Source organism: Schistocerca gregaria, chromosome 6 (genome assembly GCF_023897955.1).
Source record: "Schistocerca gregaria isolate iqSchGreg1 chromosome 6, iqSchGreg1.2, whole genome shotgun sequence".
Taxonomy (NCBI): Eukaryota; Metazoa; Arthropoda; class Insecta; order Orthoptera; family Acrididae; genus Schistocerca; species Schistocerca gregaria.
In genome coordinates, this window is record NC_064925.1 from 86822451 (window position 1) to 86847546 (window position 25096).

General features: G+C 44.8%; 1 protein-coding gene across 1 annotated transcript in view; it reads left to right on the forward strand.

Annotated features, from left to right (window-relative positions):
• Nucleotides 1-23371: 23371 nt before the first annotated feature.
• Nucleotides 23372-25096, forward strand: part of LOC126277955 (uncharacterized) — a 1123821-nt gene continuing 1122096 nt past the window's right edge. The window contains exon 1 of the mRNA XM_049977570.1: nt 23372-24490. Coding sequence (XP_049833527.1) covers nt 23864-24490 — 627 coding nt within the window. The 5' untranslated portion in view covers nt 23372-23863. The remainder of the gene's footprint in view (nt 24491-25096) is intronic.

Consider the following 25096-nt stretch of genomic DNA (forward strand, 5'->3'; position numbering starts at 1 on the left):
CATGTGTAGATGTGAGCAATGGCCTTTTTGCAAGGCACCAGATTCTAAACTTTCGCTGCATGCACTTCACTTCGTGATGTTCACTCGGAAACTCTTTGAGATGGACCTGCTTTCACTGACAGCAGAAATTCTTGATTTGAAATCGATTATCATTGACAAGGTGTGTTACTAATCTCTGACCCCTGTCGGCTACGATCGTTTGGAGGTCGCTGTTCTTACGCTGTTTTACGGTGCTGCCACTGGTCACCAGTCCGCTTTGATACACCAGCAAGTCGGGAACGTTTACGCCGTGGTTAAGGGCACATCCAAACACGGTGCCACCTTTCTGACACTCTCTCGTCTTCCACGTCGATCCATCTGGTACCATATAAGCAACTGGTGCATACATACCCTTTCATTCGGATGACTTACCGTTGTGGACGGGAGAGGGGGGGAGGGGAGGGATCACATGATCTTCTAAGGGGCTTGCTAACATTTCGTCTGGTGAGCCTAGCATGGGAAAAACTTCGTGGTTTTCACACACAGGCAGCATCTAATTCTAAAGATTTTAATGGGTGATTTTTTTCCATTCTGTACAAACTCTAAGGATTGCTCGTTGAGAGGATGTGGAACAAAGAAGGTCTAATTAACTTATGTCCGGAAACCCATGGTTTTCGTGCTGGAGACCATTTGTTCAATCATACTCTGCTAGAGAGAGACTGCGGTCGAATACGTGCTGTACCATGCAGCCGCAGTTACAGTATGCATCGTTTCCTGCTAGAAGGTAGTATTGTTCTTCATACGTCATGCCCTTGTGCCCTCCCTGCCATAGTAATTGGTAACCTTGTGTCCGATTCACTTTTCTTGATGACTCACCTTGTTGTGCAAGTGATACAGCGTTGTACACAATAGATCCGTATTCGAATCGAAAGCTTGTCGACATGATGTTTATTTACGGAAAGGTAAATTGCGGCGGGCAGCTAGGTTGTATCAGTAGACCTAACCCGCTAACAACAACCACAGCATTCAGTGTTTGCAACAGTATTTCGCCGTTTGTCTGAGACAGGGAGAAGGAAGCAGGATATCGGAAGGACGTACCCGAAATGTTGCGACACCAGACTTAGAGGAAAATGTGATTAACACTGTGGACGGCGGCCGCTGTGGCAGTACCAGGCAATTGGCCCGGCAGGGTAAGCAAGACGACCTTGTGGAACGTTCTCCATTTCAATTGTTACTACAGGGCTTACTAGAGACAGATTTTCCACACCGAAAGCTGTTTTGTCACTGGTTTCTTCAGCAGGCAACCACGATTCTGCGATTTGTTTCAAGCATCCTATTCACAGGTGAGGCCACCTTTACGCGGAGTGGTATCTTCAACTTTCATAACAGTCATCTGTGGGATAGTTTGCAGAGCCCCCATGATATGGTGGCAGCGAATCATCAGCATCGCTGTAGCCGCAATGTGTGGGCCGGGGTAATTACCGACCGTATTTTGAGACCAGTCTTCCTTCAACGTCGCCTAACAGGCCGGAACTATCGGCGTTTCTTGCAGGTGGCTTAGCCTCCCCTTGTGGGAGAAGTGCCATTGACGATTGGAACGGTTTTGTGACTGCTACATGATGGTCCACTCCGCCGTTAACGTCTGGACGCATCTCAATCGTGTCTTCCCTGGTCGATGGATCCGACTAGCGGGTCCAGCTGCATGGCCTGCTCGTTCACAGGATGTCAACCCGTTCGATTTCTGGTTACGCGGCCATCTCAAAAGTATCGTGTATGGAGAGCCCAATCCAGATATGGAGACTCTGGAGCAACGTATTCATGCTGCCTTTGACACAGTTCGGTTGCAGTCTGGCCAATGTGAACGTGTGAGACAGAACATGTTGCGGGGAGTACGCGGATGCGTAGAAGCACATGGAAACCATCTTCAACACGTAACTGTGGCTGCATCTTAAAGCGCGTATTAGACTGCAGTCTCTGTAACAAAGTATGATTGAATAAATGGTCTCTAGCATGGAAACCATGCATTTTCAGGCACAAGTTCATTAGACCTTTTTTGTCTCGTATCCTCTCATCGATCAATCCCTAGAGTTTGTACACGGTACCATATAAGCAACTGGTGCATACATACCCTTTCATTCGGTTTGCTAAGACTTCCTCCGGTGAGCCTAACATGGGAAGAACTTGGTGGTTTACACACACAGGCAGCAACTATTTCTAATGTTCCTTTTTAAAACGCACCATGAGTACAAACAAATAACGTTAATGAGGTAATTTCAGGCAGCGCTCACTTCAAAGTAACTACAAATTCGTGTGGCTCAGTCGCCTGGTACAAGACTTTCTATTGGATGCCACTTCAGCGGCCTGCGTGGCCATAACCAGCCACAGTTATCGAACTGCGGAAAGGGGACCTGCAGTCTAATGTGAAATCCGAATCACGTGATGTTTCTTGCAAATCTTCGCATCACTGAGAGGTTAAAGGTAGGCTGAAAAAATCCATGGTACGATCAGGATTCGATTTCAGGAACCTTTTGATTTCCAGGGAGACACTCTACCGCTATACTACAAGGACACGTTTCAGACTGCAGACTTACCTGAAGGGAGATGTGGGTTTAACATAGCGACGTCTGTATAGATTCAGCGCTACCTACAGTAGAGCTTGGCTGTGCCCTTAACAAAGAAACCATTCCTGATAATATAGCCGGCCGGGGTGGCCGAGCGGTTCTAGGCGCTACAGTCTGGAGCAGAGCGACCGCTACGGTCGCAGGTTCCAATCCTGCCTCGGGCATGGATGTGTGTGATGTCCTTAGGTTAGTTAGGTTTAAGTAGTTCTAAGTTCTAGGGCACTGATGACCTCAGATGTTGAGTCCCATAGTGCTCAGAGCCATTTGAACCATTTTATGGGTGGTCAGGCAGGCGTGTGAGATGCACTCGTGCGAATGCAAACTTAGTGGCTTCTCCACTGTTCCATCTTGCTCCGTAGGAGACTGTGTCTGATCTTTTTAGAGCCAGTAAGGGGGTAATGGAGTAGTTTTTTTTGTTTGTTAGCAATACATGTGTTAAAATCAGTAGCGAAAGTTGAGACAGGTAAAATATTTCATAACAGAAAAAAGTTTTAGTGAAAACGGTCCACAAACGGCGCAATTGTTAATTTGTGGTCACGCCCCGCAACGGGTCTCAGTATTAGTTTATGTTGTTCTATTTACTACGAATGTATTTATAAAATTTTCGATGAGAGTGAGCAGTTTGGGATGAATGTAGGTTGTCTTGGTTATGCAGAGGTGACCAGGTGAGAGGTTCATGAAATTGTGAAACTGGTTTCGGACTGAAGACCGCAACAACACAATACGTTGAGATGAAGATTTGATTTGTAACAAATTAAAAACGTGTGACGTACCAGGAATTGATCCGCTATCCATGTCCGCAGCAGTCAGTGGTCTACATATTGCACTATTAGTGCGCCTTTTCCTGACCGACGGAGGGAAAGGGACTCGGAAGGTGTGGGCAGAAACAAATCTATGCGAAGCTTGCACCATACATCACATTTGTTAGCACATTTACAACCAAAGGCATGGCACCCGTATCAGTTCGCTGCCGCGCACACAATTTTAAAACGTCTCATGTGTTCAGTGTTACCCATGTGGATGTGCTATACATACAGTGTTGAGCTGTGCTGTGAAACGATTTGTTGCGTCATACTCTTAAGCCGTGTTCACACACGCAACAAAAGTGTGGCATACTGCAGTTGCGAGTGTGAACTTCCAGTTTTTAATGGCGAAACTTAAGAGACGCAACTTTTGTCACGACACAAAAAGTTCAGCATCGTTGTACTTTATGTAAATGGAAAGGGGATTACTGCTGTCAGCTGCACCGGGACATCAAGCAGGATCAGCGACCACGTGCGAAAATGTGTACCGGACCGGGATTCGAAACCTGGATCTCCTGCTTATCTCAGTACACCTCACGGCCGATCCACACTACCACCGAGTGACACCTATCAGCAATCATATAATTGGTTGTACTTTGCTTCGCAACTTTCCTACCACCACTGGTCCCTGGCTGCAATATTGCGAAACACGAGCATTCTGTCGCAGTTATCGTGCAGTAATTGCCGCTAGACTCCAATCGATTTCTGTGCCTTTTTATTTTATTTCTGGAAAAAGTGAAAACAATCAACTACAAGAATAGTAGCCTATGTTTGCTTTGCTGCATCAGTGTGTGTGTGTGTGTGTGTGTGTGTGTGTGTGTGTGTGTGTGTGTGTGTGTGTATGTCTGTGTGTGTGTGTGTGTGCGCGCGCGCAATATATGCAAACCAATGACATATCCCATGAGGGAATAAAAAAACAAACTTATAACCAAAAACCGAGTCGTATAAACTTGGTAATTTGTTAGATGTTAAACTAAAAATTAGTTGTTTGGATTGCCTATATCAACGAATAGAATAGAAGTCTAAAATTTTGGAAGAGTCGTGTGTGACTGCAGATGATATTTACGTGACAGCTGTTAGTTAGTTTGCCATGGCAGACAGAATTTTCGTCTCTGAGTGTTATTTATTTTATAAATGTGTTTGTTTCCCTTCATTTAACCATGTGCGAAATCTTTTTTCGTATCCAGCATTTGGGTTTCGTCTTCTTTCTACTTAACTCTTGTCACAGCACTAAGGCCATAACCTGCACTATAACATACATACCCGCCAATATGATTTCAATGGACGCCATGCTGAAAGCTGTGCAACTACCTAGAATTTGAGGCGTCCTATGCGAACAGTAGGTTAAGATGCCACTACACCAAGCCGCAAGCGGTAGCGCCACATTAGATGTGACGTCGATAGTTACGATGCCACAACGTGGATGCACGCTCTCGTAAGTTGGCACTACGGGATAAGACTAACTACGCCGACCACAGCACCCTCTGGCCTACGCTGTAGAGCTCAGCGAGTGCCTTCTTGATTGCAACCCACTTCATCAAGAGCAGACGGCTTGGAGATATCGCTTCTACTACCGAGTGAGCTAGCTTGCTATTGAGACTTTGTATTACTTACGTTTAGTTAAAGTTTGGGCAGCAACAGGTATTTGTTAGCTTTGGGATTGTACAGAACAGTCATCCTAACTTCACAAGGATTAGACACTGACTACGGCTTCACACCTACGTGCTCATCCCCGCCAAAGTTATGTATGCATTTGATATTTACTTGTGTTTTCGACTCTATTAAAAGTGTTAAAATTACAAGCAGCACCGAAGTGCTTCACCTCTCCTGCTCCTACTCCCTCCCTTCACTCTCGGCCTATATTACTGAAGCAGTTCACGGGAGCAGATACTTGCGCCGCCTATGCGGGCGGGATACAAAATAAGATGTGTCTGTAAAACCCAGTATTAGGAGTATTCATCTTGGGGCAGAGGGAGTGGCTGGCGGAGTGATACGCCGCACCAGAAGGGGACTCGCTCTCTTAAAGTTCGGCCGTCGGACAGGTAGACTGGCTGATGGCGAGATCCAGGAATGAGTTAAAATTTTACTACGTGTCGGCTCGTCCGGCCCCATATTCTAGGTCCGAGGATCGCCGCCGAAGTCCTCCCTGGTCCACGCGGGCCGTGCTGGCCGTGACGACTTGGATGGAGCCGGCCGTTGTGGCCGAGCGCTTCTAGGTGCTGCAGTCTGGAACCGCGCGACCGCTACGGTCGCAGGTTCGAATTCTGCCTCGGGCATGGATGTGTGTGCTGTCCTTAGGTTAGTTAGGTTTAAGTAGTTCTAAGTTCTAGGGGACTGATGACCTCAGATGTTAAGTCCCATAGTGCTCAGAGCCATTTGAACCATTTTGACCTGAATGGTTCAGAGTTTAGTGAGGCGGGTGAGCCGTCTGGTGTTTATCACCAAAACAGCGTTCTCCAGGTCAGCGGCTAGCAGCGAACAAGTTCTACAACTGGAGGAAGGCGGCTGTGCTAGCTGCCTGCTGGACACTCATTACGGATCCTAACCGGGAAGAAAGAAGAATATGAGTTAACATCCCGTCAAGAACGAGGTGAAAAGATTGGCTGGTTCGTGGGTTCGGGGAAGGGACCAAATAGCGAGGACATCTGTCCCATCGGACGAGGAAAGGATTGGGAAGGAAGTCGGCCGTGCCCCTTCAGAAGAACGATCTCGGCCTTTGCCTGAAGCGATTTTGGGAAATCATGGAAAACCTGAATCAGGATGGTTGGGCGCGGGTTAGAACCGTCGTCCTCCTGAATACGAGTCCAGTGTGCTCACCATTGCGCCACCTCGCTCGGTGACATGAAAAGAAAAGAAACCCAAGTTACGATTCGGAAAGTATGTGCAAAGAAATCGGTCGTGGCTTTTCAAAGAAACCATTCCGGAATTTTGTGTTAATCGATTAAATATGTATGGCTGGTTGCGGATTTGACCCAATGCAACACTTCTCTCGATGGGACCTAAACAGGGCGGCTGATTTGTTCTCCGGGGCACCACAACCCCGATGGAAAAAAGAGTCATGACTTCCACGAGTGATTTTGGTTCAAATAAATAATTTATTTAGCATAGCTGGTCAGTTTCGACCTTAACCTCATTTTCAGAGGCCTAGACAGGTACGGTCACATTGTTACAATACGTATTATTTGATTGTTGATCTATACTTACTAGGCCGGCCGGAGTGGCCGTGCGGTTCTAGGCGCTACAGCCTGCAGCCGAGCGACCGCTACAGTCGCAGGTTCGAATCCTGCCTCGGGCATGGATGTGTCTGATGTCCTTAGGTCAGTTAGGTTTAATTAGTTCTAAGTTCTAGGCGACTGATGACCTTAGAAATTAAGTCGCATAGTGCTCAGAGCCATTTTTATACGTACTAGGAGCATGCGTTCTCATCTGTTTGAACATCAGAAAATGTTAAATTAGAAACAAGTGTGTAATGCTAAATGAAGTACTTATTTTATCCATATAACCTGCTGGCGGTTATGTATCTCTTTGAACCTAAATAAGGGGTCGAACAGGGCGTGGCCCGATTATAGTCACCTCTTTGACTCATTACTCCTTGATTTAATAAAAAAAACGAACACAATTTTATTTGCCTGAACTGTATATTATACATTAGTCACTTGAAACATGTGTTTACACCATTTCCCCCTAAAGTTTAGCTAGTAAGCGGTCTTTGTTGGAGGTATTACATCTGTTATCGTGGAGGGGTAACGATTTCAGATTAGCTGGAAACCACGATCTAGAGTTTCGCTAGACTTTATTTCCTTCCGGCTAAAGAGGCAGCCTGCAACAGCACTATGTCAATTATTGTGCAGATTTTCCAGCACACTTTATCAACCGGATCTACTTCACAATTTTTTTAGGACCAAACGTTTCATCGACCGCTTCGTCATCGTATGTCTTCCGAGAAAATGAAGCCGATCGAAGTCAAAGAAATTACAGGTGGTGTTCCCTCTGAGTTTTGCAGTTCCCTGGAATGTTAGACTTACGATTCAATTCAGTCCTCAAGATGAAACGGCCTTCGCTGGCATAAAATATCCACTTAGTCACATGAACAGGACGCTCCGGCCATTGTCACTGGCCACAATCGTCACTGGCAGCGCGGTCTAGGACGCCTTGTCACGGTCCGTGCGGCTCCCCCCGTCGGTTAAGAGTCCTCCCTGGGGCATGGATGTGTGTGTTGTCCATGGCGTAAGTTGGTTTAAGTTACATTAAGTAGTGTGTAGGTTAGGGCCGAAGACAGCAATTTGGTCCCATAAGACCTTACCACAACTTTCCACATTTTTCAATTGTCACTTGTCAAATCTGTTAAGCGCGCTGACCAGTTGAAGCTAAGTAATATTGAGCAGAGTGCGGACTAGAGAAATGAAGTATTGTCTATTAGCCGAAACGATTTCACGCTGAACAGTACACCGAGCAATATCCCTAGTATAGCCTGAATCATCGCATACAAATAAATTCATGCTCCATAAGGTAATCATTCTCAATCTGAGGGACTAGATGCAAGAACCCGGCGGCTCCAATTAAAAAAAAAATTAAAACTTTTCCGAAAGCACGAGAAACTCAGCAGCGAAATTAAATATCGGTGATTTCAAGTTTATCCAGGTACAGTTGACAGAAGGAACAGTTATATACATATTAAAGCGAAAATGATATCTTTTGTGCCAGAGTCGCATTTGCGCTCAATGTCCTCAGTTATTTGTTGGATATATTCCAGTTTATGAGTTCCTCTTCAGTTTTTACTCTTTACAGCTCCCTCTAGCAGCACGGGAGTTACTCCGCCATGTCTTAACACATCTACTTTCACCCTGTTCCTTCTTCTTGTCAGTGTTCTCCATTTGTTCATTTCTTCGTCAACTCCGAATATTACTGACGAGATTTTTTCATTTTGAAATTTTATTCCATCATTGCTACTTCGTTGAACAGATTGAACAGGAGGGGCAACAGACTGCATCTCTCTGTCTTTCACCCCTCTAGTCCAAACACTTTATTCTTGCTCTTCCTTCCTTATTGTTCCCTCTAGGTTCTTTTACCTGTTCCCCATAGATTACACACATTTTCTTCAAGCATCTCACACCATTTTACTTTGCCAAGGTGTTCCGTATCGAGGAATCCTATGGTGTGTGGGTCTTGATTTTTCTTCAGTCTTGCTTCCATTATCAAGTGCAACATCAGATTGCCTCTCTGGTGCGTTTACCTTTCCGAAAGCCGAAATGACCGTCATCCCTCTGGACACCGACGTGTGATTCTCTGATTTCGAACAGTTTTGAGAAATGTACAAAAAAATGAAGCTTTTTCTGTGTAGTATGTAATACTGCAACACACATATAAATTCCAGCAATTAACAAGTAAAATGCTTTTGCGCGCTGTCTATTATTTTTTGTTGTACTGCTGCCCTTCAGACGCTTTTTACCTTTGTAACAAGGCACCTTCAGTGGAACCCCTGAAATATTACTTGATTTTTTCGTTTTAACATGTTGGTTATGGATGTAAGGTATTTTGCCTCCTTACATGGCCAGATAACGTAATTAATTTGGTCGAATCGATTAACATATTTATATCATTTGGGATCAAATGTCATGTGGAGTTATCAGTTTATTAATCGTGCTGGTTGATAATGGGCAGCTTCACACTAACAACTGTAGTACTGCATACTTTACAAAAGTAATATTTGCGTTGGCTAGGATAGTGAGCCTGGCTGTGGTAGCAGCAGACTTTGGGCTAATAAACCCTTGTTTTACAACTAGTTGGGTGGTTTTTTCAACCCCCTTCAGATTTACACAGTTGCTGTTTCGCAACCATGTTTATAATTTTCAAGCAGATTATCTTGACCCGTGAGTGCACTCTGCGTTTGACGAACTTCGGACGTAGTAGTTTGCGAATGCAGTCACACGTCCTCTACCTAGTTAATTTCATATCTGCACATCATGCTGAGTCTCCACAATGAGCGCAGCCTTCTGCATTCCGTTCCCCTCGATCGTTCTGAGCTCTCAGCTGTCAGCGCCACTCATGCTGAAGGCTTTTACTAACAAAGAGACTAACAAAGAGACTAAACAGTATCAACCATTTAAGTGTTCCTATCATGAAAACAGGGTACACGATTTTGCAAAGAATGTAGGTGTTTTGCAAATCTTAAACTTAGTCTGACAGATAGAATTAAATAAATGTTGTATTGCATGGATTATATCCTGCAATTTCGTTGATTTTTTGCCATAAATATCTCAATGGTATCCACCTATTCTTATTGTACTAGGATTTGTCTTTAACCCACTGAATCTGGATAAATTATTTAAGAACAAAGGATCAGTTAAATAATTTTGTGTGGCATCTGAGGATTCTCAATCATAGTAGGATTTGTTAGACCGCAAATATTAAAATCACGACCCTACACAGTGTTATAGTCTTCTGCGCAGCAACAAACAGGGCCCCGTACTAGCCAGTGTAGCCAAACTTCCTAACGGTGTCTGCTCTGAAGTCGCTTTTTAGTTGGTGTTAAATACCGATGCACTCGTTACAAAGCACAGAAACCTATGTAGTTGTTCAGCAGATTCGAATTGTGCTCCAGCATCTTGTGACATGAACCACCAAGTCGCATACTTGTCCTTCTGCATACTATTCTGCCTCGATGCGCTTCTTACAGATGCAAGCTAGGTACTTGCTCAGAACCAAATTCCTTGCATTCGGGTGATTAGCCAGTGACAGTAAGCGATATAGAAATAATGCACCGAACTGTAATATGTGCAAAAAAAGGGCCACTAAATTGAGTACATTCAGGTAAGGAAACAACTATAACATTAAGTTTTCTAGACATTGACTCATCATTTCGGACTTTGACCAAAAACATTAATTCTTGAAAATTGGTGCCTAGTATCAGAATAACAAGTTTAGTATTCAGTTTCGTTTGCATAATTCTGATTCTCTCTCACAATGAAGAAGTTGCACGAATATCACTACGATTATTATGGGAGACAGAGTCCGCTCCGATAGCTGAGTGGTCAGCGTGACTGACTGCCGTCCTAACGGGCCCGGGCCCGATTCCCGACTGGGTCGGGGATTTTCTCTGCTCATGGACTGGGTATTATGTTGTCTTCATCATCATTTCATCCCCATGTGGCGTCGAATGTAATAAGATCTGCATCAAGACGGCCGGACCTGCTCCGTAAGTGGCCTCCCGGTCAATGACGCCAAACGCTCATTTCCATTTCCATGGGAGACAGAAACACTTTGTGGTGATAATTACAAAATGGAGCTGGTACTTCCTATCCAGTGGCCAATGCCGCTAAGGAGCTAAGGTTCTGAATAATGTCTGTTTAATCGGATGTGAACGAGCATTAATGGGACCCAGTGCATCCGTGAGTGCAGCCATCGAAGGCTACAGGTAGATATTTAGAAGACAGGTAAATCACTGAGGAAGCTAATCATTCTCCACAACTGCGGGAACATCGAAATGCTCATTCTGGGCTATGTTGTCTATAGATACTGTCACGGGGCATTCACATCTGTAGTCAGTGATGCCAACTGCTATGTGCTCGCTTGATGGTTAATATTATTGCTCAGTATTTTCGGTTGTGCAGTAATGTTGTACATGTGTGGTAAGGTTGAGAGTTTGTTTACTAATACTGAAAACATAATTTTTTAAAATTTTAAAAAAAATATCGTGCAGTTGTTTTAGTCATTATGGTCAACAATGCTAATACTTGTTACATGCACGTCTCCATACTCTTTTATTCTGTGCAAGAGTCTTAATCTCTGAATAACTATTGCGACCTACATCCATCCGAACCTGCTTAGTGTATTCATACCTTGGTCGATCTCTAAAATTTTTACCCCACCCTTCTCTTTTCCCCTCCCCCTGCCCCTCCCCTGCCCCTCCCTCTCCCCATGCCCCTCCCCCTCCCCCTCGAGCTCCCCCTCCTTCTCCTCCACCTTCCGCAATCATTACAAAATAATCTGGAATATTGCTCTTAGTCATCGGGTTATTGTATTTTGACCTATACTGCACATGCCGGCAGTTCATTGTATATTCTGTAACAAACAGCTAAGTATAAGGTCCCTTTGATGAAATTCTTGTCTTTCGATATATTATTATACCTTCTGTAACTCTTAATGTATCATTTGTACCATTGTTAGTTAGTCACATATATACTGGTTCGTTGTCATAGCCAGTCATCGAGCTGGTCGTATCTGGCGTATCTGGCACCTAGACGTCGGTTTACAATATTATTTCATTCTAATATTCAATATGACGAATTTATGTGTTTTGATCAGTAATACTGTTATATTTTTCCGTCGTGCCTTTGAACGTAATTCCCTAACATTCAGTACTTCCAGCATTTTGTTTTCTATTATTTAACTAAAGAATTATGTTTAGTGTTATTACTACAAACATAATGACATGAATATAATTTATTGCATTTATGTAATATAAAGTTGTTACAAATTTTCATTATAATAACATCTTTTGTCTTAAATCACGTTTCTATTAAATTAACAGAATGGTAGCGCCATTTGGCAGTCAGTGTTTCCGTGTAGCTATGACGCTGCACGTCAGCTGACAGCAGTAACACAGACAATTCCTTTTCCATCTTATGAATATTAGAAGCGATGTCGTGTTTATATCGACCCATGGGCGCTGCAGTTAGCATTCGTGTCGATCCTTTGTTCATATCTATGGCATTTGGGCACAGTAACAAGATGCGATTAGTAACTGATGTTGTCAATTTACAAACCCAACTACAATTTTTAGTTTACGTAAGGTATTTCATTTCACGCAACATACATTTTTGCATGTTTTTATTGTTACATTTTAATATTTTTCCTTTCGTGCCTATATGAATTTTTATATTTAACTAGGGCGACTTAGCTCTAACAATATGACAATGTGTAATCATTGTTTAACACTGAACAACATTTTGGATTGGAACGTATTGTATATTACAAATTCAGATATTGAATTTATTTTGTATTGTTTACTTTTTATAGTCAATTGTCTGTACTTTCGATCCGATAATGGCTCGTCAGTGAGCCGAAACCGGTAATGATTAAAGAAAATTAACGAACTTGACGTAGGATTTTTATCCACACACATATTGTTTGATCTTAAAAAATAAATTACATGAGTAATTTCGCTGAAGCTTTAATGCCAGGGTGTGTCATACTGCTGTAATACCTAAAACTGAACATCCGAATTGCTGCGGGATGTAAGGAAGACTGATGCTTGTTGATACATCGCACTATAACAATCTTCCACCAGGATTTCATGCTGTTCAAATTTCAGGACAAGAGAGTTCTTCATCACTCACTTGAGCATCTGCCATCTTCTCGCAATCAATTGGTACTACCTCCTTCAGCCTGTACAGGTTATCAGCCACACTATTTCCTTTTCCACAGATGAGTCTGTCGTAAATTGTGGTATGAACTGTAGGTGACTCAACTGCTTAAGAGCTGCGTTATCAACTATTTGTTTACAGCATGCGTCAAAAACAGCATGGTCAGTATACCCTGAAATATACATCCTTCAATGAGGTATTTAAAATACCTCATTGCCATGTATATGCAGTCCACGCGTATGCTCAGAATTTCCTTAAAGTATGTTGACTAATTCTTCTGGGATGGCGAGAATATTTTGGAGTAGAAGTCAGTTGGATTTCGTATTCCTTTTCCTTTCTGTTGCAACACTGCACCGGATGCAAAATAAGAAGCGTCTGTAAATATTGCAAGATTATTATTTACATTCTGGAACGCTGAAAGAGCCGACCACGGTGGCCGTGCGGTTCTAGGCGCTTCAGTCCGGAACCGCGGGACTGCTACGGTCGCAGATTCGAATCCTGCCTCGGGCATGGATGTGTGTGATGTCCTTAGGTTAGTTAGGTTTAAGTAGTTCTAAGTTATAGGGGACTGATGACCTCAGATGTTGAGTCCCGTAGTGCTCAGAGCCATTTGAACCATTTGAACGCTGAAAGAGCTGCGTTTGCAAGATCCTCTTCTCAAATTGCTTCATTCTATGTTGTGTCCACTGTGTGCTTCTTTTGTCGTTTTTCTTGGTTCCTTCAAGTAATTATTTAGAACATCTTAATGTTCTGCGGCATGTTCTAAATGCTATCGGTAATATTTCAGTATGCCAAGAAAGCGACATAATTCTCACACAGTTGAAATTAACTAACACAAGTAGTCGTATTGGTTCTGGTAAGGTACTTTCTAGAGTAATCACATTACTTAGAAAGATAATCTGTTGTACTACACAGATTTTCCAGCAATAATCACCGAGCGAGGTGGTGCAGTGGTTATCACACTAGACTCGCCTTCGGGAGGACAATAGTTCAAATCCTTGTCCGGCCATACTGATTTAAGTTTTCCGTAATTTCCCTAAATCGTTTGAGGCAAATGTCGGGATGGTTCCTTTGAAAGGGCATGGTCGACATCCTTCCCCATCCTTCCCCAATCCGATGGGACCGATGACCTCGCTGTTTAAGCGAACGTCATCTGCATCTCATTTTTTTAGTCAAATTAGTATATTACTTTACAAACTGTGATATGTGTCTATATCTGCCCCTGTGTAGCTTACAATCCAGTATCCGATTTCGGATTCTCTGTCTGATCATCATGTAAACCAACTCTTCCCCCTCCCCCATATCATCATGCCTACTAACTGACGTTTATTGCAGAGTTCAATTGGTCTGTCTCCTTTCTGATCCCTAATACTGAGTCCGCATTCTCCCATAACTCTCACTTCTGTTCCTTATCCTACAACCGCAGTCCACTGCCTCACGACTATAAAATTTATTGTATTTACACTCCTGGAAATGGAAAAAAGAACACATTGACACCGGTGTGTCAGACCCACCATACTTGCTCCGGACACTGCGTGAGGGCTGTACAAGCAATGATTACACGCACGGCACAGCGGACACACCAGGAACCGCGGTGTTGGCCGTCGAATGGCGCTAGCTGCGCAGCATTTGTGCACCGCCGCCGTCAGTGTCAGCCAGTTTGCCGTGGCATACGGAGCTCCATCGCAGTCTTTAACACTGGTAGCATGCCGCGACAGCGTGGACGTGAACCGTATGTGCAGTTGTCGGACTTTGAGCGAGGGCGTATAGTGGGCATGCGGGAGGCCGGGTGGACGTACCGCCGAATTGCTCAACACGTGGGGCGTGAGGTCTCCACAGTACATCGATGTTGTCGCCAGTGGTCGGCGGAAGGTGCAAGTGCCCGTCGACCTGGGACCGGACCGCAGCGACGCACAGATGCACGCCAAGACCGTAGGATCCTACGCAGTGCCGTAGGGAACCGCACCGCCACTTCCCAGCAAATTAGGGACACTGTTGCTCCTGGGGTATCGGCGAGGACCATTCGCATCCGTCTCCATGAAGCTGGGCTATGGTCCCGCACACCGTTAGGCCGTCTTCCGCTCACGCTCCAACATCGTGCAGCCCGCCTCAGTGGTGTCGCGACAGGCGTGAATGGAGGGACGAATGGAGACGTGTCGTCTTCAGCGATGAGAGTCGCTTCTGCCTTGGTGCCAATGATGGTCGTATGCGAGTTTGGTGCCGTGCAGGTGAGCGCCACAATCAGGACTGCATACGACCGAGGCACACAGGGCCAACACCCGGCATCATGGTGTGGGGAGCGATCTCTTACACTGGCCGTACACCTCTGGTGATCGTCGAGGGGACACTGAATAGTGCACGGAACATCCAAACCGTCATCGAACCCATCGTTCTACCATTCCTAGACCGGCAAGGGAACTTGCTGTTCCAACAGGACAATGTACGTCCGCATGTATCCCGTGCCACCCAACGTGCTTTAGAAGGTGTAAGTCAACTACCCTGGCCAGCAAGATCTCCGGATCTGTCCCCCATTGAGCATGTTTGGGACTGGATGAAGCGTCGTCTCACGCGGTCTGCACGTCCAGCACGAACGCTGGTCCAACTGAGGCGCCAGGCGGAAATGGCATGGCAAGCCGTTCCACAGGACTACATCCAGCATCTCTACGATCGTCTCCATGGGAGAATAGCAGCCTGCATTGCTGCGAAAGGTGGATATACACTGTACTAGTGCCGACATTGTGCATGCTCTGTTGCCTGTGTCTATGTGCCTGTGGTTCTGTCAGCGTGATCATGTGATGTATCTGACCCCAGGAATGTGTCAATAAAGTTTCCCCTTCCTGGGACAATGAATTCACGGTGTTCTTATTTCAATTTCCAGGAGTGTATATACAGTATTTATGTACTGAAGCAACTGTTCCATATCTTCATATTGGTTTTCTATTCCTTCATCTTATGGTTGCGGAGACGGTATGTATAGCTGAACTATTGTTGTCTATTCTGACGAGAACAACCCTATAACTGAACTGTTGAACACTGATTCACTCTCTACCCTACCTTCCTATTCATAACGAATCGTACTTCCGTTATATTACTCTATATTCATGTTACCAGAAATCCTCGTCTTCCATTTCACTCCATTGACCCCCGGCTGTATGTAGAATGCGCCTTTGTATTTCCCTTTTCAGAGTTTCTGGCTTTCCTAATTCTTTCAGACAACTGACATCCCATGCTCCGACTAGTAGAGTATTTCCTTTTCGTTGGTTAATCCATGATTTCCTCATAGTCACCTTCCCCCTGACAGTCCCCTTCTAGAGATCCGAATGGGGGCCTTCGAAATCTGAAGAAAACTTCACAAGCCAAGATCACTAAAAAAGCATTTTATTGGATGACCGGTTTCAACAGAGCCATGCAATCATCATCGGATCTTGCGCTTTTGAATTGTGACAACATATTATCTATCAGTATTACAATTCAAAAGCGTAAGACCCAATGATGACAGCATAGCTCTGTCGAAACCGGTCGTCCAACATGCTTTTTTTTTAGCGATCTTGGCTTATGAAGTTTTCTTCGTTTGCCATACATTGCAAATCTCCCCCAGACTGACCTTGTCAGGAGCATTTAATCCTGAATCTTTTCCCAATGGAGAGATCATTATAACACTTCAATTACACGTCACCTTACGTGTCTTTAATGCAGTGGATTCTAGACTCTGTCCGTTCCTCCGCTCTCTTCGACAAGACCGCTGGCGGAAAAATGTTGGCCTCTTATCGTGTCACTGCTGATGATTTTCATTCAACATGTGTGCAAAGGGTAGTTTCGAACCCGGGACCCACGACGTTTTCATTATTAGACAAAGTCACTAACCGTAGACCAGGTATTGATGAATACAAGAACCAAAGAATATATCTCAACTTACAAACACAGATAAAAGCATTTCTAGTAATGTATCAAGAATCAGATATTTATCTGGTACAACAAAAGAAATTTCACTAAATGTTTGTGTGTAAATTTTTAATTATCTTTATAGCAATTTTGCATCCATCCTTTTGTCGTTTACTTAAAAGACAGTAGAACAACGGTCACAGAAGCACAATCTTATTGATCAGTCTAAGGGGAACATAAATAATATTGCTTAATATCATTTAAGTGTAAAATTGAGAGTACGAGGGAAATGAACTTCAAACAATATTATGGAAAGGTAGATAAAATAAATGACAGTGGGTGAGAAATAGGATATTGTGATAAAAATTAGACAGAGGAAAGAAAACCTTATGTCGAGACAAGGCTGCGAGAGCAGATGACGTTTACTTATAATTAATAAAACCCTAGGGATAGCCAGTCACCAGAAACTGTTCCACGTCTTGTGTACTACATACGGCATAGGGGAAATACTCTCAGATTTAAAGAACAATGTAACAATGCCAGTTCCAAAGAAAAGAGGTCAGGTTATAACGGGTGTGAATATCTCCGAACCACCAGTTTAATAATGCACGGCTGCAAAATACTAACAGGAATTATTTACGTAGAAGGTAGATTGAAGAAAGGCAGACCTGTGTTTATAGGACTGTTTACAGGAATACACTCTTTGAAATTCTGTAGGGATAAAATTGAACGACTTAAAGATTACAACTTGCACAGAAACCAAATTAGAGTTGTAAGTGTCGAAGGATATGAAAGGGAAGCAGTGATTGAGAAGGGAGTCGGGCTTGTTTGTAACCTATCTCTGATGTTATTCAGTCTGTGCATTGAGCAAACAGTAAAGAAAACGAAGGAGAATTTCGGAAAAAGAATTAAAGCTGAGGGAGAGATAAAACGTTTGAAGTTTGCTGATTGCATTTTAGTTCTATCGGAGTGGCAAAGAACTGTTGTTGTTGTTGTCTTGAGATTGGTCTGATGCAGCTCTAGATGCTACTCTATTCTGTGCAAGCTTCTTCATCTCCCAGTACCTACTGCAGCCTACATCCTTCTGAATCTGCTTAGTTTATTCATCTCTTGGTCTCCCTCTACGATTTTTACCCTCCACGCTGCCCTCCAATACTAAATTGGTGATCCCTTGATGCCTAAGAACATGTCCTACCAACCGATCCCTTCTTCTGGTCAAGTTGTGCCACAAACTTCTCATCTCCCCAATCCTATTCAATACTTCCTCATTAGTTATGTGATCTACCCAGCTAATCTTCAGCATTTTTCTGTAGCACCACATTTCGAAAGCTTCTATTCTCTTCTAGTCCAAACTATTTATCGTCCATGTTTGGCAAAGAACTATCGATTAGTGGAAGGTAATGGCAAAAAGGCAATGTCTTGAAAAGAGAGAAATTAAATCAGATGTTGTTGAGAGAATTAGTTTAAAAATGAGTAGCAAAAAATAGATGAGTTGTGCTATTTCGGCAGCAGACTAACTGATGACGGCCGAAGTAGGTAAGATGTGAAATGTAGAGTGGCAGTCGCAACAAGAAGTCTCTGAAAAAAGAAAAATAGATTTGTTAACATTTAATGTAAGTTTAAGTGTTAGGTAGTCTTTTCTGAAAGTGTCTGTCTGGTGTGTAGTTCTGCACGAAGGTGAAACGCGGACAATAATCACTTCAGACAAGAAGAGAACATGCCATTTTGAATGGGTTGGAACAGCAAAATGCTGAGGATTTGGTGGGCAGATCGATTAAATGATGACGAGGTACTGAATCGAACAGGGAAAAGGAGAAATCTGTGGTACAATTTGACTAAAATAAGGTGTCGGTTGACAAGTAACATTGCGGTCCATCAAGGGATCGTCAATTTGGCAATAAAGGTAAGTGTTGGGGTTGTAAATTGTAGAGGAAATGCAAGGGACGAATGGGTATAGGTGTTAGTAGCTGTTCGGTGATAATGAGGGTTGCACATGATCGACTGATAGGGAGAACAGCATCAAACCCGTCTTCTTACTGAATGATTAAACAGCCAACCGGTTGCACATAAACGGTAGGTACCTTCACCTAGGTCTCGACACCTACTGGGGGTACCTTCATCTGATTTAAATGTTGCTAAATCGTAAAATTACGTTGCTAAAAAGCAATAATCAGAATTAGGAGCAGTTATGCTCAAGTCAAAAGTGAAATATAACGTTGTAGCCTTTGTCACGTGTGCCTAGCTGGCAGCAACGTGAGACTCAGTTTACGATTTAGCAACATTTCTGGGACGTTATTTTCTTTTTTGAACTGCAATTTCCTTAACTTTTAATATAAAGGGAGAGGAAGGACTTGGCCCATACAGTGACCATTTCATTTCTACATATTTTTTTGCATCATAGATAAATCATTAAGAGAATTACAATCATAAATCAGATAATAATTTCTTTAGGAAACGCCATTCAGGCAAACTTTACAAACTGCTTGTTATATGAAACCACAAGCGAATTAATCTCTTTGCAAACATTTAAAAAAACCGCCACTCAGGCAAAATAAATCATTTAAAATGAACTTTACATGAAATAACCAGGAAATCAATTATTATTTCCACAGATATTGAAAACCGTCCCTCCCGGACGAGATATTACCAAACAACTGCACAAGGTTATAGACAGTTTGATCAATAACAACTCAGTTATTTCCCCAACAAAATTGACATGCGCCACTAAGGCCGAATTGCACCACAATTTTAGAAAACGGTTTAAATTAAGACACATTCTTCTAGAAATCCCTCAAAGTTCTTAAGACAAATATTTAAAACATTTAACCCGGGCATCCTCGCAGCCACCACAAGTTTTAGAGAACTGCAGCTTGTACAGTAACTGAGGCCCAAGACTGTAAGGCCGCGACTTGGCCACGAGCGCCGGAGGCGACTGAGTACTTATCTTCGAATTAAGATGTGGGCTCCGTTTGTGCTTCCACCACGTTCAGAACACCGAAATCGAAACCAAACAGCATACGCGAGCTCAGGCGAAGTCCAGCGGCCGTTCGCCCGCTAGTAATTTAAAGGGGGAGGCTCTGCACTTCGCTGGCCCACTGCTTCCTATCTCTGAAACATAAATCAGAAGCGACAACAGGGAACCAAGCAACGCTCCCTTCGCCTTAATACTCAAACTTATACAAAAACTACTTCGATAAAATTGACAAACTGATTTCATTCCTCTAAGCATAACCACGTACACGAATGATGCAAACGGAACTAGCTCATTGAAACCCAAGCATCCGATGGAGCACCTTATGTGGGCCTGCAAGGTACCACACGGCAACCTTTAGACACGCAATATAGATCCCTCGGTAAGGCTCCGTACACGTATCAATGTTTTAGACACTTGCCGGCTGAAGTAAGAACAGTAGTATTAAGGAGCGAAGCACACACTTAATAAGAGGCATGAAATATCACATCACAGTCCTTGCAACGCTTTGCTGCCTCAAGAGCAATCATCATTATATTTCACTAATCGTTGGTAGGACTTGAATTACTTAACTTAATGCCAGCTGCTGGTCGATGTGGCGAAGACACCAAACGTTGGTTAGTCCGATAGTAAAACCGTGTTCTTTTGTGTTAGCAGAAGAGCCAACACCGTGTTACGAGTGGAGGCCGAAATGCACGCGTTTTAGCTCACGCAGGCTGGCGTGAGGAGGGAAGAACTATACCGACGTGAGGTCTGGAACATGACAAGGAATGAGAATTCAGAAAGCGAACGTAATTAGTTTGATACTTAACTTTAATCCATTAATGATGGACGTCGGTCTTGACGGTTCATGATTCACAATATTATCTGTTCAGAATACATTGTTGAAGATAGTAATTATAGTAACTGAATATAGCGCCTTGCTAGGTTGTAGCAAATGACTTAGCTGAAGGCTATACTAAACTGTCGTCGCTGCAAATGAGAGCATATATATGGCGTGTGACGAGGGCCTCCCGTCGGGTAGACCGCTCGCGTGGTGCAAGTCTTCCGATTTGACGCCACTTCGGCGACTTGCGCGTCGATGGGGATTATATAGACAGTGTACCATCGCCAGAAAAGTCGGCTGTACAACTGGGACGAGTGCTAGGAAGTCTCTCTAGACCTGCCGTGTGGCGGCGCTCGGTCTGCAATCACTGATAGTGGCGACACGCGGGTCCAACGTATGCTAACGGACCGCGGTCGATTTAAAAGGCTACCACCTAGCAAGTGCGGTGTTTGGCGGTGACACCACATGTTCCTTCACGGAAGAGAGCACATGCATAGCTTCATGAGATTGCCAAGAAGCCACAGCGCCGGCCCGCTGTTACTGACCCCAGTACGATCAGGCGCTAACTGCCGCTCGTACTCAGACACACCGTGCTCGCTGTCGTCTCTCCAACGTCTCACTATTACGTGCACTTCATCTACATCTACATCTACATGATTACTCTGCAATTCACATTTAAGTGCTTGGCAGGGGGTTCATCGAACCACAATCATACTATCTCTCCACCATTCCACTCCCGAACAGCGCATGGGAAAAACGAACACCTAAACCTTTCTGTTCGAGCTCTGATTTCTCTTATTTTATTTTGATGATCATTCCTACCTATGTAGGCTGAGCTCAACAAAATATTTTCGCATTCGGAAGAGAAAGTTGGTGACTGAAATTTCGTAAATAGATCTCGTCGCGACGAAAAACGTCTTTGCTTTAATGACTTCCATGCCAACTCGTGTATCATATCTGCCACACTCTCTCCCCTATTACGTGATAATACAAAACGAGCTGCCATTTTTTGCACCCTTTCGATGTTCTCCGTCATTCCCACCTGGTAAGGATCCCACACCGTTCAGCAATAATCTAACAGAGGACGAACGAGTGTAGTGTAAGCTGTCTCTTTAGTCGACTTGTTGCATCTTCCATGTGTCCTGCCAATGAAACGCAACCTTTGGCTCGCCTTCCCCACAATATTATTTATGTGGTCTTTCCAACCGAAGTTGTTCGTAATTTTAACACCCAGGTCCTTAGTTGAATTGACAGCCTTGGGAATTGTACTATTTATGAAGTAATAGAATTCCAACGGATTTCTTTTGGAACTCATGTGGATCACCTCACACTTTTCGTTATTTAGCGTCAACTGCCACCTGCCACACCATACAGTAATCTTTTCTAAATCGCACACCATACAGTAATCTTTTCTAAATCGCTTTGCAACTGATACTGGTCTTTGGATGACCTTACTAGACGGTAAATTACAGCATCATCTGCGAACAACCTAAGAGAACTGCTCAGATTGTCACCCAGGTCATTTATATAGATCAGGAACAGCAGAGGTCCCAGGACGCTTACCTGTGGAACACCTCATATCACTTCAGTTTTACTCGATGATTTGCCGTCTATTACTACGAACTGCGACCTTCCTGACAGGAAATCACGAATCCGGTCGTACAACTGAGACCATACCCCGTGGGCCCACAGCTTGATTAGAAGTCGCTTGTGAGGAACGGTGTCAAAAGCTTTCCGGAAATCTAGAAATACGGAATCAACTTGAGATCCTCTGTCGATAGTGGCCATTACTTCGTGGAAATAAAGAGCTATCTGAGTTGCTCAAGAACGATGTTTTCTGAAACCATACTGATTACGTATCAATAGATTGTTCCCTTCGAGTGATTCATAATGTTCGAATACAGTATATGCTACAAAACCCTACTGAAAACCGACGTCAGTGGTACAGGCCTGTAATTCGATGGATTACTCCTACTACCCTTCTTAAACAGTGGCGCGATCTGCGCAATTTTCCAGTCTGTAGGTACAGATCTATCGGTGAGCTAGCTGTTGTATATGATTGCTAAGTAGGGAGCTATAGTATCAGCGTAATCTGAAAGGAACCTAATCAGTATACAATCTGGACGTGAAGACTTGCCGGTATGAAGCGATTTGAGTTGCTTCGCAACTCCTAAGGTATCTACTTCTAAGAAACCCATGCTAGCAGCTGTTCGTGTTTCAAATTCTGAAATATTCCATTCGTCTTCCCTGGTGAAGCAATTTCGGAAAACTACGTTCAAAAACTCCGCTTTAGCGGCACAGACGTCGGTAACAGTACCATCGGCACTGCACAGCGAAGGTATTGACTGCGTCTTGCCACTTGTGTACTTTACATACGACCAGAAGTTCTTCGGATTTTCTACTTCTGCGTGCCGTGCCCAGCGTTGTTGTTATTTCCACTTGGTATATCCTGAGCTGGCCCAGGCTGCAAAGACAAACTTCTGCCAGAGGGACTCGATAGTGCCTAACCAAGATAGCCCTGGCACAGCTCAATGTCATTCTGATGAAGACACCCCTAGTAGGTGTCGAAACACCTACCTGTTACGTGCAACCGGTTGGCTGTTCAATCCCGTGTTGAAACTGGTATACGGTGGCTGAACAACAGCCATGTTCAAAACTGTACCATCATAGCAACTATACTGATCTTCTAGGTGCAGTCCTTCGGGGTAGCGTCCACACTGACCACGCTGTGCGACAATTGCGCGATCGCCGTCGGTGCACCCATTTCGAGGCCTACGGTTCCGACCGCGGGAGGTGCCCGCCTCGTCTACGGCCGTCAGCGCAGCGCCCGGCGGCGCCTGCTGAGAGCGACAGTCGGGCCGGGAGCGAAGCCAATGGGCGGGCGGCAGCGGCGGCGCCGGCGGCGGCGGTGGGGGCGCCGGCAGCGGCGAGCGGCGAGCGGCGGCCGGCCAGCAGTCTCCGCGGAGCGCGCCAGTCCCTCCGCCGCGGCCGTACCGCGCACAGCGCAGCTCACACCGATCGGCCGTCCACCGCCTTCAGTCCCGCGCCGCCGAACGCGACACGCCGACGCCCGCACCACGGAGTCGCGTCTCGACCTTCCGCACAGCCGACACCCGGACCGCGACAGTTCGGAACTGCCACCTTCACTGACCGCGTAGTGCCGAAATCACAGCACCTTGCCAATTAATTTTGGTCCGTGAACTAATCCTTGAGGGCTCGCATTTTATTTTCTCCGTTTCTCATATCGCAACCAAACTCAATTTTTAGGATAGGTTTTGCTGTGTGACGAATCTTCGTTTACTGCACTGTACTCAATTGTTGAGCTATTGTGACTACAAATTACCCCCCAACACCTTGTAAACAAAGTAGCCAGCACTGTACTGCTCCCTCCCCGCTCGCGAGTGACAGTAAGCAGTATGCGGGGCGACATGTTGTGGTGTCTCCTCTTCCTGGTGGGGGCGGTTACCGGCCGTCTGTCTCCACTCGACGAGTTCATGAAAACCCGCTTCGCGACGACGGCGGCGCCAGAAGCGCACCGCTCCACTACCGAAGAGCCCCCGGCACACAACTACTGGGACAAACAGGACAGCTCCTACGAAGACGACTACTACAACGTCGCGGACGAGGAAACAGTGACCGGCCACCGGTCCCAGGAAGCCGCCGACTCGTCGGAAGAATCGGACGATTACGAGGAGGATAAATATAATGAAGACAAGTACCACGAAGAGGATAGCGATGAGGAGGAAGATGGCGAGGAGCAGGAGGAGGGGAAGGGGTACGGCCCGCAGCAGCTGGGGTCCCGGCGGCGTCACGGCGGTCACGGCCAGCGTGGCCACGCCTCCCACCCTGACCCGATGGAGGACTACCTGGTCGAGGACGTCCGCGCCGGAGGAGACGCCGACGCCGACGCCGGCGACGACTTTGACGACGACGACGGAGAGGAGGATGGCGACGTATCGTCCGAGGGCGACGAGGAAGATGCAGCAAAAGAAGCTGACGAGAAACGTCTGGAAGACGTCCAGAACGACGACAACTCGGCAAGGGTGAGTACTGTGCGTTAAGCCGTCTACGTCACTGGTGCGCACCTATATTTGACACACATTCGGCCTGAAACGATTTATTTTATCTTTTCATGCTGTTTCGCTTACCTCAGCTGCTAGTGTGCACTAGTGTGCGCCTATATTTGGCACCCAATCTTCCTGAAACGATGTCTTTCACTTATCTTCTTATGTTGTTTCGTTTACCTCAGTTGCTAGGAATATTTTAATAGCGATTTCGTGCGTGAGGGCGCACAACTAACGAATGTAATATTCGTTTTGCACAGACGCGTATCGCCTTAACTTATTGAGGAGGCATCGTCCTTCTTTCTTTTCCATAGCTTCTATTCCATCTAGGGCGGGCTTCAGGTTTTTTTTTTCAGAATTTGGCCAATTTTATTTTATTAGCTTTGTGGCCGGATGCCCTTCATGACGGCAACCTAAAAGAGCGGAGTCTGTGAATCGTGTAAACGGTTTTTCCACGTGTTATGGCTTTGGTATTGTTAAAATGGTTCAAATGGCTCTGAGCACTATGGGACTAAACAGCTGTGGTAATCAGTCCCCTAGAACTTAGAACTACTTAAACCTAACTAACCTAAGGACATCACACAC